This window comes from Eschrichtius robustus, chromosome X (assembly GCF_028021215.1).
Source record: "Eschrichtius robustus isolate mEscRob2 chromosome X, mEscRob2.pri, whole genome shotgun sequence".
Lineage (NCBI taxonomy): Eukaryota > Metazoa > Chordata > Mammalia > Artiodactyla > Eschrichtiidae > Eschrichtius > Eschrichtius robustus.
This window is the reverse complement of record NC_090845.1, coordinates 16,998,725-17,018,703: the sequence shown is the minus strand read 5'-3', so window position 1 is coordinate 17,018,703 and position 19,979 is coordinate 16,998,725. Positions and strand designations below refer to the sequence as shown.

At 44.5% G+C, this 19,979-nt stretch overlaps 1 protein-coding gene across 1 annotated transcript in view; it reads left to right on the top strand.

Annotated features, from left to right (window-relative positions):
- The first annotated feature begins 2,465 nt into the window (after positions 1 to 2,465).
- The window catches only part of MAP3K15 (mitogen-activated protein kinase kinase kinase 15), a 147,301-nt gene continuing 129,787 nt past the window's right edge, over positions 2,466 to 19,979 (top strand). Inside the window, exon 1 of the mRNA XM_068532581.1 lies at positions 2,466 to 2,826. Within this exon, the coding sequence (XP_068388682.1) occupies positions 2,466 to 2,826 (361 nt within the window). The remainder of the gene's footprint in view (positions 2,827 to 19,979) is intronic.

The following is a 19,979-nucleotide window of genomic DNA, read 5'->3' as shown; positions in this document are numbered from 1 at the left end:
GGTAAGAACAGACAATTGTTCAACTAAACGGAAAAGACTAATCCAGCATTCTGCAATTTTCTCATCAGTGGGGCTGGGGCAGGGGAGGTAGGAAGGACATTGGGAGAAGGGACTGGGGCATGTTTCAGGTGTGCGAATTACTAGAAACAATGAGAAGGTGGGCTGTGCATGCCAACTGCAAGGAAGGCGCCTGCTCGCCAGGTTCTTTACTCAGCAGGGGTTGTGTTTAAAGAAAGATATTATTCAAGCCAGAATTCACAACTCCTATGAGTCTCACTTAGTCAGCAGGGCCCAGTGAGAGCTGGAAGAAACAGGAAGATTGAAGTGCGGGCAACAGCAAGACATTGGCAAGCAATTGTGAACTGGGCATCTCTGCCCTTCTGAAGGCTGTGCCAGTCATTGAAATAATCTCAGATGAACAGGCACATTAGGAAAATTACTATTATTATGCATTACAAGGTTACAAAGAAAATGTGTCCTTTTATAGCATCGTACTTTTACAAAATCTTAGAGGTATTGGAAGTTTTCTCTAGCTTTCCTCTTCCTAATTCTGGCCTGTGTGTTTTTACAGATTTCCTCAGAGCCCATTTTCCATTCATTGACTACAAAAGAGGTTGCACATTGATATCACTTGTGAAATTGCTAATTTCTACCAGGACAGGAATTAGGATTTCTCCAAAGATTTATGCTGGCGATTTCTGCTTTCTTTTGGGGGTGAGGTAGAGGGATGGACTATATTATTGCTGAAACATGAAGAGAAGGCAAAGTGTTGTTTTATAAGGTAAGTCCTATCCTGCTTGTGTCAAAATGGCTTGTGATATGCTGCAAAGGACACCATCAAGAAAGTAAAAAGACAGCCCACAGAAGAGGAGAAAGTATTTGCAAATCACATATCTGATAAGGGCCTTGTATCTATAATATATAAAGAGCTTTCGCAATTCAATAATAAAAAGACAAATACCCTGTTTTTAAAAGGGTAAAGGGTCTGAATGGACTTTTCTCCAAAGAAATTATGCAAATAGAGGATAAGCACACGACAAAATGCTCAACATCATTAGTCTTTAAGAGAAACGCAAATCAAAATCCCAGTGAGCTATCACTTCACTCCCACTAGGATGGCTATAATCAAAAAGACAATAACAAGTGTTGGTGAGAGTGTGGAGAAGTTGGCATGCTTGTACACTGCTGGTGGAAATATAAAACAGTGGAGCCACATTGGAAAGCAGTGGTAGCTTCTCCAAAGCTTAAACATAAAGTTGCCATATGACCCAGAAATCCCATTCCTAGGTATATACCCAGAACAAATGAAAACCTCTATCCACACTTTGTATGATTCCATTTATAGGAAATGTCCAGAACAGCCAAATCTATAGAGACAGAAAGTAGATTGGTGGTTGCCTGGGGCTGAGGGGTGTTGGGGGAGGTGGAGAGAGATTGTTGATGAGTACTGGGGTTTTCTGGGGGTGATGAAAATGTTCTAAAACTGAGTATGATGATGGCTGCTCAACTCCGTGGGTAAATTAAAAACTATTTAAATGGGTTAATTGGATGGTTTGTGAATTATATCTCAATAAAACTATTATTAAAAATGAAGACCACCAAAACCCCAAAACCTTGTGACAACGTCCAGTGCATCCTATCTTTTAAGTAAATACAAGTACTACCTGCAGTGGTAATACTACTTTTTAATACTTGGGCCTAAAATCGTGAGGTGGGTAAGATCCAGAGTAAAGAGCCCTTTGGGTTCACAGCATTTCTTAGATCCGGCAGGCAGGCTACTTGGAGTCTATTTTCCAGGCCAACAAAATTTGATGCTGGTGCATCACGGTGCTTTTGTCAAGGTCACAGTGAAAGTCAGGACAAGCGGGTCTCCAGGGCATGAGCTCAGGAGGGCCATGCTCTTGGCAACTGGGGACAAGGAGTACAAACTCAGAGGTATTTTAAATAAGCATCTTCTCATCTCGATTCTGCGTTAACACTACATCTGTATTTAGTTTGGAATTGAAGACTTACAACCAACCGGCGCTTTGAAAGAGCTTTTACTCTGCTTGAAAAGCCTCAAATTGTTTTGAGGAAAAAAATGGGACTCCTAAGGCTGGAGGGACGGCAACAGCAGCAAAACCCTGAAATTCGTGAATCCGCCCTTCTTAGGGCGCTGTCCGTGGGAGGCGGCAGGGGGCGCCCTGCGGGCTCCTGCCCCGCCGCCCTTCCCAGACCTCCCCCCGCCCTCCGCTCGCCCTGACGTCCCCAGCCCCCGCCCCTCCCTCCCGAGCCTTCAAAGGGCGCTCGGGGGCTGCGGGGCTGGAGCTTCTGCGTGCAGCTGAGGGGCGCCGCCGCCTGCCCGTCGCGGGGCCACCGGCGGGCGCTGGGTCCCCCAGCTCCCTTCGCGCGTCGCAGGAGCAGGTGCCACAGCCGCCGGCCGCTCGCGCGGAGGTGGGACAAGGAAGGGCGCGCAGGGCCGCCACATGGAGAGCGGCGGCGGGGCTCCCCCGGCTGGGGCGCTCGGGGCGGCGGCCGAGTCCGCACAGTGCCCGCTGCCGCCGGGGGACGAGGGCGCGGCGGGGCCGGCGTGGCCGCTGGAGCCCGAGGGGGCGGCCGAGGGCGAGGGGGCTGGAGGCGAGGGCGGGGGCAGGCCGCGGCGGGCTCTGCGGGCAGTGTACGTGCGCGGCGAGAGCCCCCAGGGCGGCGCGGCCGGCGGCCCCGAGGAGGGGGCGCGGCGGTGCTTGCTGCGGGCCTGCGAGGCCGAGGGCGCCCACCTCACCTCCGTGCCCTTCGGGAAGCTCGACTTTGGGGAGACAGCCGTGCTCGACGCCTTCTACGACGCAGGTGAGGCGGGTGCCCCCTTTCGCCCCCGTCCCACTCCTCCCAGTTTTCCTTATCTTCGCCCACGCCGCCGAAGCACCAGCTCCTCCTCCCCATCCTAGCACCAGCTGACTCTTTCGACAGGACCGCCCCACCTTTTGGGGAGGGGAGAGTAGGTAGCCTTGTACCCTTTTACAGATAAGAAAACAGAGGCCCCTTCAGTTTTCTTAAACATCAGATGATCCAAGAAACAGCCTATAACCCAGTCGAGGCTGAGTTCCCCGACCCCCGCTAGTTAATTCAACTGTTACTTTCTCACTCCTGTGGGTCCCAACCCTGGCTACACGTTAGAATCACCTGGGGGAGCTTTTCAAACTCCTAATGCCCAGACTGTATCCCAGACCAATGACATCACAATCTGAGGCCTCAGGATTGTCGAATGCTTCCCACATGATTCCATTTTGCAGTCAAGAGTGGGTAATGGTCTATTACAGTGGGGGAGGGGGATGGGGGAGGGGGCGTCTCTTAAAAATGCCCCGGTGTTCTTTTGCGCACTTAACACAGATTGACAGTGGGGCTGTGCTCTACTACCAGTTTGACAGATATACGTTATCCTGTAATGCACAAACATTCCCGGCTTCAGGATCTCCTCCGTTGCTGGAACGGGACCCTCAGCTCACTGTAATAAGTGTGCCAGAAGAACCCAGCCTTAAATCATTACTTTTGGTTGGCACGAGTTCCTCCAGGTGTGCAACGGATTGTTGCTTGGCTGTTTTCCTTACCGAACCTTTGGAAGCTATGTGACAAGCCTCTGGCACTTGGGTGATATTCACAAGCATTGTGAGACAGTAGTTCACCTGGGACACCCTGTGCCTTGGTCTCTCCACTGGTCAAACAGGAGTAACATGCCTGCCCTAACCCCAAAAGCTCGTGAGACGGTAAATGGCGCCGGCCACACCGTGCTGGTGAGATGGTAAGCTAGCTTTATTACCATCCATTCTTTGCCCGGATCTGTTTTCTGCAGAGCAAATCCTCCCCAGCTGGAAGGGGGGTGGGGTAGCGGGCTTGTTCAAACAAGTGGCTGCTGGGCCTTTGAAAACACTCCCCCGATGTTTCTGACCACTCAGAGTAGACTCTTCAGCGCAACATCTTTTTTAGAAAAGTTGTTCAGGAGCCCATTTCACCTGGAACCACTCGGTTTTCTCGACTTCTGTTCATACTCTGCTGAAAATGGAGTTTGAACAGACTCTTCTCTGAATGGTTAAATGTACATTTGGCCATTAGGCACAGCTGTAGCCTCCTGCCTGCTGGTGCCGACTCTGATAATTGGCGTGCAGTGGCTTTGCTTCTGTGTGTGTGTGTGTGTGTGTGTGTGTGTGTGTGTGTGTAAAACAAGCCTTCATCTACTACCAGGACCCCTTCCTTCTGGTTGGGTGTGAAGGTTCATTCAGGCAGAAATCTTGGGCTTTCAATTCCAGAGCTACACAAAGAGCACATGGCCTTTTCTTGTTCTGGGTCCTGATTGCTTAGGATTTTCAGCTGCAGTATGTACCTCCTTTGGCTGACCTTGGCCTGGTCTTGAATAAATCATTTTTCAGTACATCATCATAACTAATAAGTTCTTTTCATAGGATTGACAAACAAGATACGAAACTCCAAGAAGTCGGTTCATGGATTTAAACAGACACCGCGCCCCCACCCCTGATCTCTGCCATTCACAGCTTTTTGGTGTCTCCGCCGAAAAGATATAAATCTGTCACTTTGGCTTTTTTGTAAAAGTTCTACAACCTTGCTCTCCAAGAACTATTGAACTGTCCCAGGTGTGTTTCGGGGCAGGGGGGAGGGGATCGTCAATGTGAAATTTAAGCACTTCCTATCTCCTGTTGTCATAATAAGTCAAGGCTGGGTTGGATGGTGTTTTCCATCTCCTTGTGCAGTTTTATGTGGTCCTTTGTGGGTCTGAATAGGAGGTTATGTGTCACCAGTGCCTGGGTGATTTGATGGGCTGCAGGAGAGCCACCAACCCATGCAAGGGGGCACGCGGGCACTGCTGTGAAAGAAAACCGCCGTAAGCCATGAGGGCTGAGGAGCAGCTCATTGGCTTTTTTTTTTTTAATTATGGTAAAATGTACGTAACATAAAATTTGCTGTTGAAACCATTTTTAAGTGTGGATTTCAGAGGCATTAAGTACAGTGGCACTGCTGTGCAGTCATCACCACTATCCATTTCCAGAACTTTTTCATCATCCCAAGCAGAATCTCTGTACCCCTTAATAACTTGCCACTCCTCACTCCCCCAGCCCCTGGTACCCACTGTCCTACCGTCTGTCTCTATGAATTTGACTACTCTAGATGCCTCATATAAGTGGAATCATACAGTATTTGTCTTTCTGTGACTGGCTTCTTTCACTTAGCGTGATGTCTTAGGCTATGGTGAATAATGCTGTAATGACCATGGGTGGATAAATTTCTGTTCAAGTCTCTGCTTTCACATTTTTGGGTGTATACCCGGACGTGGAATTACTGGGTCAAACGGTAATTCTGTGTTTAATTTTTTGAGGGACGTTCTTTTTACTTTTAGCAGAGGTGGTGTGCCTTTGGCCCATAGAAGGACCTGGTTTTTTGTTTGTTTCTTTTGGGTTTTGTGTTTTTTTTGTTTTGTTTTTTTTAACATCCAGCATCCATCCTCACAGATGAGAGTCTCGAATTCAGTAAAGCTATCAAATTCAGCAAGTGAGGGTCAATCACTCGGTTACTTCTAGGATTTGGAGACCAAAACATGTCTCTTTTTTTTGTTTTTTTAGAGGAAACCGCCTCTTCTGGATATGCCTTGGCGCCTTTTGTTGAGGTGCCCATTTCTCTACTTGAACAGAATTCATAGTCACGACTTTAGCTGGTGCACTGTGTGTGTTGGGTGTGTTTGCACAGAGCAGCCTCTTCTGCTTCCTCAGGTGCATGCTGTGTCTCCCTCCTGGAGGTTCTCAGTGCTTGTGAATGTATGGAAAACTCGGACATCCTACAGGAAGGAAACCTGGGTAACTCTGTCTCATGCTTTCCCAAACATTTTGACCACAGAAACTATTCTCCCAGGATGCTGTAGTTGAATACACTTATTGTGGTTATTGAGTTAGCTATTAACTGCTCCAATGACAAGAACAGCCCCTTTGATCAGGCCCTGGGGCTCAGGTGAGCTTCCCATACCTGATGTGCCTCGCTCTGCCTGCCCTCCCTCCTCTCTGAACCGCACGTACCTGCTACTTTCCTGACTCGGGGCCCCTGCTTCTGATTTTTTTCTTCATCTATGTTCACAGTGATTTTAAACGTTGGGAGGTATTGCCACCTGCAACAGGAAATCCTTGCATTTCCTGAACATTGATTAAAAGACCAAGACATCAGTCTCCAGGTTAGTTATTTGACTTTGCTCTGTCCTGAAGATTCCCCTTTTCTGGCAAGAGTCATTTGGAGGATACGAAGTGTGGCAGAGGTGGCTAGGTGGTCAGGAGACCGATGCTCCTAGTTGTTGCTGGGAAGCAGGGACTACGTTTTCCAGCACCCTTTGAGTCTGTGTGGGCCATATAACTAGTTCTGGCCAATGAAATGTGAGTATTAGTGATGTCTATCACTTTGGGCCAAGGCGTTGGCATATCTGTAGATTTTCTAATACTCTCTAATCCCTTTCTGTGGTCTCCGTGGGGCCCTTGGAGGCTGGCTGTAGAAGATGGCAGTGGCACATGATGGAAGGTACCTGGATCCCTGAACCACTCTTTTGAGGATAGCTGTTGGACCAGGATCATCCACTTTGGATTTTGCATAAGCAAGAGAGAAGCTTTTATTGAGTCAGGCTCCTAAGGCTTGGGGGTGGTTTTTATAGTGGTAAGAGAGTGCAACTTGGGTTATGAAAATATAGCCCAACTGCTAGCAAGTTGTCTCTTTCCAAGAGAAAGTCAGGTCATGTATCATCTCATGTAATGGACTGTCATTGGTAATAATATATGCCAATCGTGGGGCCCCTCACTATGCTGCTGTGGGCCAAGAAAATGGAATGGAAATGCTTGGGCCATCAGGTTCATACCAGCCATGGGAGGAGACATTCTAGCTTCTTCCCTGGTTTCACTGGGTTTGGAGGCTAGGTAATTTTTTCCTTTTGTATTAAATGATACTGGAGTGATTCTGTCAGTTTTTATCCAACAGTAATATTGGGATTTTTGCAACAAAAAAGGATATATAATGGTTTAAAATAAGGCCAGCTCTAGTTCCATTCTCTGCCCTTCATGTGGGTTGTGTCTCGCTTCACCTTCTAAGATGTTATTCATGGATTCTTCGTTCGCTTGATGCGTTGTGTGGCATAGAGCGTGCCCACCAGGCTTCCGTAGAGTCTGCCACCTTGCCTAATCTCCTTTGCAGTTAGCTGGGGTTCTTTGGACGAGTGCTGGCCAATGAAATGTGAGCAGCATCAACAAGTGTCACTTTGAAAGCGACTGAGAGTTAGATGATATGCCGCCTCCATCTCTCTTTGCCTCTGTCATGGCAAACTTGAAGGTTGTGTGTTCAAGATGGCAGTTAAGCCCCTGAAATTTGGGGGATTTGTCTGATGTGGCAGCATAACCTAGCTCATTCTGACTAATATAGCTTGCTGTGCATTCTGCTAGAAATGCCTGAATGTATCTCTCAGCTGACTTTAATGGGCTTAATCCACAGGTGCATTGGTTCCTGCTTAAGAAAGAGACTTAGCCACTGGACCACCAGGGAAGACCCTAAGACTCCACACTCCCAATGCAGGGGGACCAGGTTCAATCCCTGGTCAGGGAACTAGATCCTGCAGGCTACAACTATAAAAAGGTTCCGCATGCCGCAACTAAGACCCGGCGCAGCCCAATAAATAAATAAATATTTTTTTAAAAAAGAGAGAGAGGGAGAGAGAGACTTAAAGATGCCTTAAGACTTCTAATAATTTGGTGCATACTCTTTCCTCACCATTCTGGAAAATGCATGAAGTTCCAAGGAAGACAGTCCTGTGGACACATGGCTGTGGTGGTTGTAGAATGCACGTTTTGTGTGCCATCTATACACATGGTCGGGAGACTGGCCAAATCTATCAATATTTCCAGCAGAGTGTAAGGGCAATAGTTAGACATTGCCTTCCCTTATGTAAGTAAACTTTGGTGAGTGAAATCATCAATTTAGCAGCTCAAGTCAGAAACCCAGGAGTCATTCTTGACTCCACCCTCTCCCTCATTGCCAAATCCAGCCTGTTGCTTCCAGATGGTTCTCAAACCTGCTTTCCTTCTCTCTACCAGGGAAGTTTGCTTCTGTCATGGCAAACTTGAAGGTTGTGTGTTCAAGATGGCAGTTAAGCCCCTGAAATTTGGGGGATTTGTCTGATGTGGCAGCACAGCCTAGCTCGTCCTGACTAATACAGCTTGCTGTGCATTCTGCTAGAAATGCCTGCCACCATCTTGGTCCAAGCATTGGCTTCTCTCCTCCAGCTCACTGTCAGCAGCTTGGTAACTGGTCTTTCAAGGTTGGGCCAATCTCGGTGCACTCCAGTCCATGTCATCTGCTTAGAAGCCACCGTATGCTGGCACCCTCTGCCACCTGGCAGTCCTCCTCTGCCCAAAGCTCCTTCAGCCTTCACATCTCAGGTCTTCAAGGAAGCCTTCACGAACTTCTCCCACCCCCTCGTCAGTTGTACGCACACTGTGGTTTTCTTTCCTAGCAAGTAACACAATTGTGATTAAGTAATTATTGATTTAATGATTGATCTTCTGCCAGTGAACTCTTCGATGGCAGGGAACCAGATGCAGTTTTCTTTGCTACCCTTTGAGTGTTTCCTAGGAATATGTATCCAGCTCCTTTTTAGAATAACTCTCAGTGGACACAGATGACACTTGGTTTCTCCTGTCGAGATGAAGCAAAATTTGTTGGGGACCCTCAAAAGGAAATCAGAATGTGGTTTCCTCTAGAAACCAAGTTGAAAATGGTGGCCAGGCATAGGGCGATTGTGATTTTATTAAACAATAAGATACATCCTAACGACACATTTCTGGGTGGTACATATCTAATAGAAGAGACTAGAAGAACTCACACCAGACACACTGGAATGGAAACAGTGGTTTGGATTGTGTGCTGGGCAGACTGGTTCTTGTTGTTTGTCCACATGTTCTATAATGTTTATTTTCTGTGATACAAATGTGATTTTATTTCAAGCAAGTGCGGTAGGAGATTAAAGATGGGGCTGTAAGTCAGAAGCCTTCTCCCACTCTTCCTGTCTCCCTGCCGGCCGGCTCAGGCCCAGGCAACAATGACTGTACACCCAGGGGCCCGTGCACACGAGCCCCTGGCCGGACCTCAGCTGTCCTCTGCTGCACGTGGCTGCTGGCTTGCCCAGAGGGGCCCTTCCCTGAGCCTCCTTCCTTTTGAACCACTTTTACTGCTACTGACTCAGCATTGAGCCTGGAACTTTCCTCAACTCTTAGTCACGTGAGCTGGCTGATGAGAGAAGCATTGCACCTGTAGCATTGAATTGAGGCATTGCTGTTGGAGCCTTGAGTGCATAGAGTGGGTAGATAGATATTTGTGGACTGGCCCGCTGCATTACTGGCTGTATATTATTTGTTATGCGGGAAAATGTATGTTCAGTTCCCAGCCATCAACTTACAGACGTATTTTGGGAATACAAGCCATAAACTATCTTTTAAAGCCTAAGTATCAGGCTTTGAGATAGGTGCCATTTAAATCCCGGTCAGACAGTGTAGGCGGGAGAGGACTGAACTCTTGAAAAGCAAGCTGGAAAACTTCCTGTTTCCCAGTCCCTTGAACAGGTTTTGAGCTATTGGGTGTGACAGGGCTTGGCAAAAATGCCTGGCGGTTATAGGGGCTTGGTTGGTGGTGGGGAGTTGTAGAGCAGAAAGGAGTCAAGCGGCAGACCTTGGCAGGAAGCAGAGTTCACTCAGGAGTTGGGGCTGCGGGAGGGCAGCCCAGGGGCCAGGCAGAACTGGACACGGAGGGGCAGGGGGAGAGTGGGAGCATTCAATGTAGATGATTCTTTTTCTTCTCTTCAATTTTTTTATTATGGAAAATTTCAAGCATGTGCATTACGCAGCTTCAACAATTATTAACATTCTGCCATCTTTATTTCTTCTTGACCTCTACCCACTCCCCACCCCGTACTTGATTATACTTTTCAACATTGTTAGTGTAAAAATGTATATACATTGAAGTGCAACAAATCTTAGTTGTACAACTTTGAGAAACGACTAAACCTAGGTAAGCAAATCCTATCACAATATAGTTTCCATCTGCCCAGAAAGTTCCCTCATGTCCCCTCCCACTCATTCCCCTTTCCACTCCCATTCCTGGCCCCGGGGCGATGACTCTTAGGCTGTCACTTTAGATTAGATTTGCCTTTTCTAGAGTTTTGTGTAAATGGACTCAGACAGTGTGTACTCTTCAGTGTCTGGCTTCCTTCACTCAGCGTGACTTTTTTGAGATTCATCCGTACTGTTGCTGTTATCAGTAGCTTGTTCCTTTTTAATGCCAAGTACTATTCCATCACATGAATATATCACAGGTGGTTTAGCCATTCTCCTGTTGAAGGACATTTGGGTTGTTCCCAGTTTGGGGCTATTATAAATAAAGCTACTGTGAACATTTGTATGTAGGTCTTTTTGATGGCAAATGTTTTTTATTCCTCTCGAGTAAATACCTAGGAGTGGAATGGCTGGATCAAAGGGTAGGTGTATGTTAAACTATTTAAGAAATTTCCAAATTTTTTTCAAAGTGGTACCATCTTATATTCCTAGCACTGATGCGCAAGAGTTCCCGTGGCTTCTTGCCCTCACCACACTTTGTATTGCTGAGCTTTTCTATTTTGGCCCTGCTAGTTGGGGGGTGTGGTGGTTTCTCATTATGGTTTTAAGTCACCTTTCCCTGATGATCAGTGATGTCGAGCACCTTTTCATGTGCTGTTCAGCCATGCAGGCATCTTCCTCTGTGAGATGTCTGTTCAAGCCATTTACCCGTTTAGTTGGGTTGTCAGCTTATTATTGAATTAGAAGAGTTCTTTATGTATTCCGGATTCAAGTGCTTTGTCGGAAGTATACTTTGCGAACATTTGATCCCAGACTGTGGCTTGCTTATTCATCTACTTGTGACATTTGGTGAGCAGAAAATTTTAACTTTGATTAAATCTAATTTAGGCTCTTTTCCTGTTAAGTTTGCCTTCTGTGTCCTGTCTGAGAAATCTGTGCCTACGTCCAGGTTGTGGTTTTGCAGCTCCTCTTCTACGTGTTCTTCTGAAAGATTTATAGTTTTAGCTTTTACATTGAGGGCTGTGATTCATCTCAAATTCAGTTTGACTTTGGATAAACCAAGCCTGACACCTTGCTTCAAACATCTGGGAGATGGGTCTTGCCCCAGGATGAGTACTCCAGGGACTTGGAGTCTAGCTGGCAGGACCATGGCTGCCTCTCTTGCATCTCACCATCCAGGAACGTATATGAAATGCAGGTTGTCCTTTAGGCAAATTGCCTTTCTGCCTTCTGGAGTAAAGACTGACAAAACAGATCCGTGATGAAACTTTACCAACATGTGTTCCATCATTGTGTCCCACTGCACCCAGCAATACGAGTGGCAGAGGGGAAAGGACACTGGCTCTACGGATCAGGTTTTAATTTCTGCCCTGTCATTTATAGGCTGTGTGACCCTGGATAACTTACTTAACATCTCTGACCCCCATTTTAAAAACCTCTAGGTAGAGATTCAGGCAAGTGCCCTGAACTTAGTAAGTACGCAGTAAATGTCAGTCCCCCATGTCTTTGCCTTCCTCTTGCTCCCAGCAGTAAACACTCCAGAACCTCAGTATGGAAGGAAATGTGCTCTGTGAAATAGTAAAGACTGGGGGCTCAGATCCTTTGGACGATCATCATGTTGTAGGGTCGTGTTATAGTTCTGCAGTTGGTAAAAAAAAATTTTTTTCCCTAAGTTTTGAGGTTGGAGATCCATGCTAACTCCATTCCTGGTCCCGTGCTGCAGAAAGGAGGTGAGGAGAAGGCACAAAACCCTGCTTTGTGATGAGCTCTTGATTTTTTCTTTTTATTGAGGTATAGCATATATACAGGAAAGGGTACAGTCTTGTGTACTGCTCTGTGACTTTTCACAAACTGTACACACCATGTAACCCAGCACCTGGATCAAAAAAGACAAGTGAATGCCGACAGCACCTCAGAGTATGATCTCTTCTGTTTGCCAGCCTGGCCAGGAGTAACAACTATCTGTCTCTAGAGATTTGTTTGTTCATATAAATGGAATCATGTAATGCTGGTTCATTGTGACTGTCTTCTTTCACTTAATGTGTTTTCAAGATTCATCCATGTTGTGGTATATATCAGTACTTCATCACTTTTTTTTTTTAATAGTAATCTTTTATTTATTTATTTATTTTTATATTTATTTTTGGCTGTGTTGGGTCTTCGTTTCTGTGCGAGGGCTCTCTCTAGCTGCGGCAAGCGGGGGCCACTCTTCATCGCAGTGCGCGGGCCTCTCACTATCGCGGCCTCTCTTGTTGCGGAGCACGGGCTCCAGACGCGCAGGCTCAGTAGTTGTGGCTCACGGGCCCAGTTGCTCCGCGGCACGTGGGATCTTCCCGGACCAGGGCTCGAACCCGTGTCCCCTGCATTGGCAGGCAGATTCTCAACCACTGCGCCACCAGGGAAGCCCCTTCATTACTTTTTTATTGCTGAATAGTATTTTGATGTATGGATACACCACATTGTATTTTTCCATCCTTCCGTTGATGGGGTTATTTCCAGTTTGGGCTGTTGTGAATAATGCTACAAGTTTTTGTGTGGACTTGTGTTTGCATTTCTCTTGGGTATACACCTAGCAGTGGGAGTTCTGGGTCATATGGTAACTCTAATGTTCTTTTAAAAGTTTTTTATTGTGATAAAGAAACACATCATAAAATTTACCATCTTAACTGTTTCTAAGTGTGCCGTTCAGTAGTGTGGTACATTCATATTGTTATGTAGCCAATCTCCAGAACTTTTTCGTCTTACAAAACGAGAACTCTGTACCCATTAAACCACGATTCCCCACTCTGCCCTTCCCCCAGCTACCAGTAACCACCATTCTACTTTCTGTCTCTGAGTTTGACTACTCTAGGTACGTTTTGTAAGTGGAATCGTACAGTGTTCTGGGTGTGTGTATGGCTGGCTTTTTTCATTTAGCATAATGTCCTCAAAGTTCATCCATGTTGTAACGTGTCAGAATTTCCTTCCTTTTTAAGGCTGAATAATATTCTGCTGTACGGATAGACCACATTTTGTTTATCCATTCATCCATTGATGGACACTTGGGTTGCATCCACCTTATATTTAACCTTTTGAGGAACTCCTTTCCAGAAAAATTTTCCAAAGCAGCTGCACCATTTTACATTCCCATCAGCAATGTGTGAGCATTCCAATTTCACCACATCCTCACCAACACTTGTTATTTTGTCTTTTTTTTTTTTTAAATTATAGCCATCCTAGTAGGTTTGAAGTGTTATCTCATTTTGGTTTTGATTTGAATTTCCTTGATGACTAAGGATGTTGAATGTCTTTTCATGTGTTTATTGACCATTTGTATATCTTTGCAGAAATGTCTCTTCAAATCCTTCGTCCTTTTTTTCACTTGGGCTATTTGACATCTTGTTGAGCTGTAAGAATCCTTTATATAATCTGGAGACATAATCCCTTGTCAGATATACGATTTGCAAATATTCTCTCCTGTTCGGTGATTTATCTTTTAACTTTCTTGATGCTGTTCTTTGACGCATGAGTTTTTAATTTTGAAGTCCAATTTATCTGTTTTTATCCCTTCTGTGCTGTTTCCTCTAAGTTTTTTTAGTTTCTTATTTATCCTTGCAGTGTTTCTTTATGTCCGTTGTCAGCAAGCTACAACCTGCAAGCTGGCTGCCTTTATTTTGTAACTAAAGTTTTATTGGAACGCATCCATTCTCCTGTGGCCACTTTGGGGCTACAATGGGTGGAGACTGTGTGGCCCACAGAGCCGAAAATATGTACTATCTGGCATTCTTATTCTCCCTTTCTTACTCAAAAGGTACCAGACTAAATACACTTTAGCCTGGACACCTTTCCAAATCAGAATATGGGAATCTTCCTTATTCTTTTTATAGCTGAATAGTACTTTATTGGGTGGATGTATCATTGTTTATTCTACCAATACCTTTTTTACGGGATACTTGGATGTATAGTTTTTTGCTACTAAGCTGCGATGAATAACTTCATACATGGGCCATTTAATACATGTATGGGTGTATTTGTGATTAGGTAGCCAAAAGTGGTATTTGTGAATTAAAGAATAGGGCTTCCCTGGTGGCGCAGTGGTTGAGAGTCTGCCTGCCAGTGCAGGGGACACGGGTTCGAGCCCTGGTCTGGGAGGATCCCACATGCCGCGGAGCAGCTGGGCCCGTGAGCCACAATTGCTGAGCCTGCGCGTCTGGAGCCTGTGCTCCGCAACAAGAGAGGCAGCGATAGTGAGAAGCCCACGCACCGCGATGAAGAGTGGCCCCCGCTCGCCGCAGCTGGAGAGAGCCCTCGCACAGAAACGAAGACCCAACACAGCCATAAATAAATAAATAAATAAATTTTAAAAAAAAAAGAATAAATGCACCTGTAATTTTGGTAAATAGTGTCAGATTCCTATCTGTGGGTTATACCATTATCTTTCTTTACAGCCTCACTAACAAAATAGGTTGCCAGTATTTTAGACTCTTGTTAACCTGATGGTTGAGGGATGATATCTAAATTAGTTTTAGTTTGTATTTCTCTTACTCTGAGCGAAGTTGAGCATATTTCCCTTTTTTTCTTAGTGCTATCTATCCATAACCCTCCCCCCCTTTTTTCCTATTGGTTTATGGGTCTTTGGGAGAGGGTCTTGATTTCTAGGAGATCTTTCTTTTTTTAAAAAATAAATGTATTTATTTATTTATTAATTTTTGGCTGCATTGGGTCTTCACTGCTGCGTGCGGGCTTTCTCTAGTTGTGGCGAGCGGGGGCTACCCTTCGTTGCAGTGCACGGGCCTCTCATTGCAGTGGCTTCTCTAGTTGCAGAGCACGGGCTCTAGAGCACAGGCTCAGTAGTTGTGGCACACGGGCTTAGTTGCTCCGCGGCATGTGGGATCTTCCCGGACCTGAGCTCAAACCTGTGTCCCCTGCATTGGCAGGCAGACTCCTAACCACTGTGCCACCAGGGAAGTCCCTAGGAGATCTTTCTGCATTTGGGCCTAAACCCTTTGTCTTTTTTCTGTTGTTCAGACTGGATCATTTCTATTGAACCGTCTTTAAGTTCACTGACCCTCTGTCATCTCCATTCTTCTTGTGAGCCCCTCTAGTGAGTTTTTTCTTTTGCTTATTAAAATTTTCGTTCCTAAAATTTTCATTTGGCTCTTTAGTTGTTAAGACTTTCTATTTTTTTCCATTCTTTTCAGGAGTGTTTACCCTCACTTCTTGGATAATTTTTATAATAACTGCTTTAAAGTCATTGTCAGATAATTCTCATGTCTGTGTCATCTTGTCGTTGGAGTCTGTCGATTGTCTTTTCTCATGTGAGTTGAAATTTTCCTGCGTCTTTGAATGCCAAGTAATTTAGGAGCCTATCCTGAGCATTTTGAATATTATGTTATGAGATTCTGGCCCTTGTTTCTATCCTATGGAGTCTGTTGATATTTTTGCTTTAGCAGGCAGTCGGCCTAGTTGTTTCAAGCTGCCAAGGTCCGTTTCAGTTGTGGTGTCAGTTCTGATTTCAAAGCCCTTTTAGTGCTGTTCAGCTTTGTGCTTTCTGGTTTACTGGGGCTCCCTTTTCAGTCCTGTGGCCAGTTATTCCATTCGAGCTCACACTTCCCACAAGTGGGCCCATGTCTGAAGCCAGGCGTTCAGAAGGAGAAAAAAAAGCAATGGAGATTCACCGCCACCACCCTTGGGACAACAGCTCCTTCAATCAGAGCAAAAGATTCCCCTCTCGGAGTTCCAGGCACCTGTGGGCCCGCTCTGCCACTGACTGTCTCTGCTGTCACCACTGCGGGATTGCCGGGGGCCTGGGGGTACAAGAGGACAAGGAAGAGGAAGACAGCAGAGAATTTCCCTCACTCTCTCTGAGCATTAGGAGACCCCTTTCCTGCCTTTTTTTTAGAGGGTTTCTCCTGATGCTCTCTATGTCCGCACCTAACACCCAGTTCTGGGTTTCAGGCTGCCTTTAGGCCAGGCTGGGGGAGACTGGGGGAAAATGTGAAACTTGCTGTTGATCTGGTGGTTCTCTGAAATCTAGTCGTCTTCTCCAGGCTGCTTGCTACCACTTACTTTTCACACTCCTAAAATAGCTATTTCATCCACTCTCTAGTTTTTATAGCTACATTCATGGAGAGACGGGGTGGGATGTATTTATTCCATCTTACTTGGAACCAGAACTCAAACTTGTACCATTAAATTTTGAGGTGATTTTTTCACGCAGCAGTAGTAACCAGAATATAATAAAATATCTCTGCATCTTATCAAGCTTACCAGTAAGCAAAACTAGCCTCAATGCCAGCTGCATTGTATCAGACCAGTTCTGTCCATACCTGATACTCTGTGTGACTGTTAAGGTTGGGGGGCAAAAGAAATAGAATAAATGGAACAAAAGGAGATGGTTGACATGATAAAGTTGCTTGATTGGCCTCCAGTGTATCCCTCTGAATATGTTGGCTGTGAGCTGGGAGCAAAGACCATTTTGATGTTTAGAATGACCATTGGATTGTCGTTGGATCTCACAAGGCTAAAGTTTCAAGACTTGTTGGGTGGGTTCATTAAAAAACGTGTTCTCTGTCCTGAGAATGAAAACCTTGCATCCAAAATACTTGTCCTTGCTAAGTAATTTTTGTAAAGCCTGTGGCTAGCGAGGCATGCTTGATGCAGATCATAAGGTCTGCATATTCATTTTCCAAAGAACCACCTAAGAAAAAGGAAATGGGTACATGGGGGGAAAAAAGGAAATTAGAAGGGTTAAAGAGAAAGAAAAATGGCCCCATATCTAGCAACGAGTCACCACCATCACCACCACCAAATGAACTCAGTTGCCCTCCACAGGCTGTGGGGATGGACGCCACTTGGGAGGCTTAGAGCGCAGAATGGGTGAAAACTCAGCAAAAGGCCCGGCACCTAGTGATGACCTTGAAGGAGCAGTTGATTTTGTTAAAAAGAAAGAGGGCATTATTGTTGAAGTAGGTGTAAAAGCCAAGGGTCCTCTTGTGTTGACTGGTGGTCATTTTAATGAGACGATTAGAGAACGAATTAAGAAATTTCCTACAATTTTGCCACTGTAAACAGAAAAGCTCAGCAGTACCCTCATCACAGCTCGCAGTGTGCAGTAGCAGTATATCAAGTTCTCCTCCTCTCTAAAGCTGCCCACATCTTGAAGGTGATGTATGACACAGAGCTTTTAGAAGAGGAGGTCATTAGCTGCTGGTTAGAAAAGCCTTTAAGAAATATGTTGCAAAAAGTTTGCCCAAGAGAGTCATGTCAAAGCAGATCCCTTTATAAAAGAGTTGAAGGAAGCTGCCGAAGATGAAAGTATGAGGTAGTATAGTCAAAGGCTCCCAGGGAACCCGGAGGCGAAACTGTGAAGTGTGACATCACGGATGATGACGACGATATTGTTACCATTTGAAGTGATGAATGCACCCTAGTTTGCAGTATAATGCTGCACATTTCTTTTTGTCTTGTTAGTTGGAAGAGCAACATATACGTGACTTAAATCATGCTATACTTTATATCACAAATATTTCACTGTGAGTGGTCTGAAATTAAGCCCAGTGAATCCATTCACCTCTGTGAGTAAACATAGTTTGCTTATATATGGCATCTTTCTTTTGAAAAAAAACTGGTAAATGGACATATCTCAATCATACTTATAAAGTATAAAAATGATTTATTTTTAGGTCATTCTTACCAGAAAAGATACTAGAAAGCAAAATATGGGGGACCGGATACAGTTTACTGATGTCCCCACTCTTCCCCAACCCCACTCCCAGTTGAAACTTAATACTCCAAGCAACTAGTACCCATCCCACGTGGCACTTGGTAAGGATCTGCTGACTTCCTGACACTGAATTCGTAGGCTGTCTCCTCCACTTCACAGCATTCTTTCCATTGACCTGCCCTCAAGTATGTTGGAATTGAGCAGCAGTGGATGAAGTAAGATCTAAATTCTGGTAGGAGTTAGTAGAGGTACCTCCTGTCCAGTAAATCTGGGCTCTGTTGTTTTTAGGTAGCTTTTAGATGGCCAGTGTTGCCATAAATCCAATCAGATTTTTTTTTTTGTTTAACAATGTCTTTAGCAGGAAAATTGTTCTAAAATCTAGTTGTTTTCATTTAGGCACAGCCAACCTTACTTATATTCATTATTTCTTATTTTCCGCTGGGCGCAAGATAGGCTTACAGATAACCTGGAATATATTTAAGGACCGGCATGAGCCGGTACAATCTCAGGATTACTATATGGTAAATCATTTGCCATCATATCGTTTCACTGACTAATGCTTTGCTTTGGAAATCAGATACTTTTAAACCACAGTAGAAAGTTATAATTTTACTTACTCCTTTTAAGACATTTCAATAAAATAATGTTCAAAAGTTTTTAATGAACTAAAATCCTATACATCATCTGTCTTTCTTGTTTTATATAAACATGTAGTGAGATCATTATAATTGATTCTTAAATTGTTTGTTTGAAGGGCACTTTGCTTTTAAATTCAGATACTTTCCTGCTAAGAATAGATTTTAACCTTGGCTTTTTGCAGTCCCTGATGGCGTATCACTTCTTAAGGTTTGTTCAGCCAAGATAGGTAGAGGGTGTATGTGGGGTCCACGGTCAAGGAGGATGGTTTATTCTATGCAGGCTTTTCCCCTGAGACTGGCCTGCGTCAGGGGGAACTAGAAGGTAATTAGAGCACAGGGTGCATTTGTCAATGAAAATCTGAATTTGACCTCTTCCTTTTTTTCTGTGATCTGTTTGCCTAAGATTGATAAATAAACTGTTTTGCCCCTCCCTCCCCCTGGTGGCTCAGTTTCAGAAAGTGAGTCCAATAAGTAGTAAGCCTCATCTGGGCCCTGGGGAGCACAGGACTCTGCCATGCCCTAGCTATGTGACCTTGGGCGAATCTGTTACTCTCTCTCTGCTTCGTTTCCCCACCTGCAAAGTAGAGCCAGTTACCAATGCTGCCTGCTTCACAGGGTGGTTCTGAAATTCAACCAAGATGTCTATGGAAGTGTTTTGTAAACGGCAAAGCAAGTGACTGCTGTGATGATTAAAGCTTTTAGGAAATTTATAGTCCCTTTAGGGATAAAAGCTCAATTCTGCATATATAATAAAAATTCCAGTCTGGCGTTTTATCATATTTATCATTTATAATCTACTAACTTAGTGTCTTAAAAGTTCTAAAAGTAAGCTGGTCAAATATTGTGGTAGAAATTCTGCAAGCAAGCTCAATCAATTGGCCCGAGTGACAAATGTCAGGCAAAAATGTCAACTTTGGGTTTGAGGTGTTTTTACAATTGAACATGAGTTACTTGGAATTTTTTTTTGAGTGGCAATATCAATCTGTCCTGTTGTTTTTAAATTTTATTGAAGTATAGTTGATTTACAATGTTGTGTTAATTTTAGGTGTACAGCAAAGTGATTCAGTTATACATATACATATATCAATTCTTTTTTAGATTCTTTTCTCACATCAGTTATCACAGAATATTGAGTAGAGTTTCCTGTGCTATACAGTAGGTCCTTGTTGGTTATCTATTTTATAGATATAGTAGTGTGTATATGTTAATCCCAATCTCTTAATTTATCATTTCCCCCATGTTTCCCCTTTTGTAACCGTAAGTTTGATTTCAAGATCTGTGAGTCTGTTTCTGTTTTATAAAAAAGTTCATGTGTATCATTTTTAAAAATTAAATTCCCCTTATGAGTGATACCATATGCTATTTGCCTTTCGCTTTCTTCACTTAGTATGATGATCTCTAGCTCCATCCATGTTGCTGCAAATGGCATTATTTCGTTATTTTTCATGGCTCGGTAATATTCCATTGTATATATGTACCACATCTTTTTTTTTTAAATTTTTGGCTGCACTGGGTCTTCGTTGC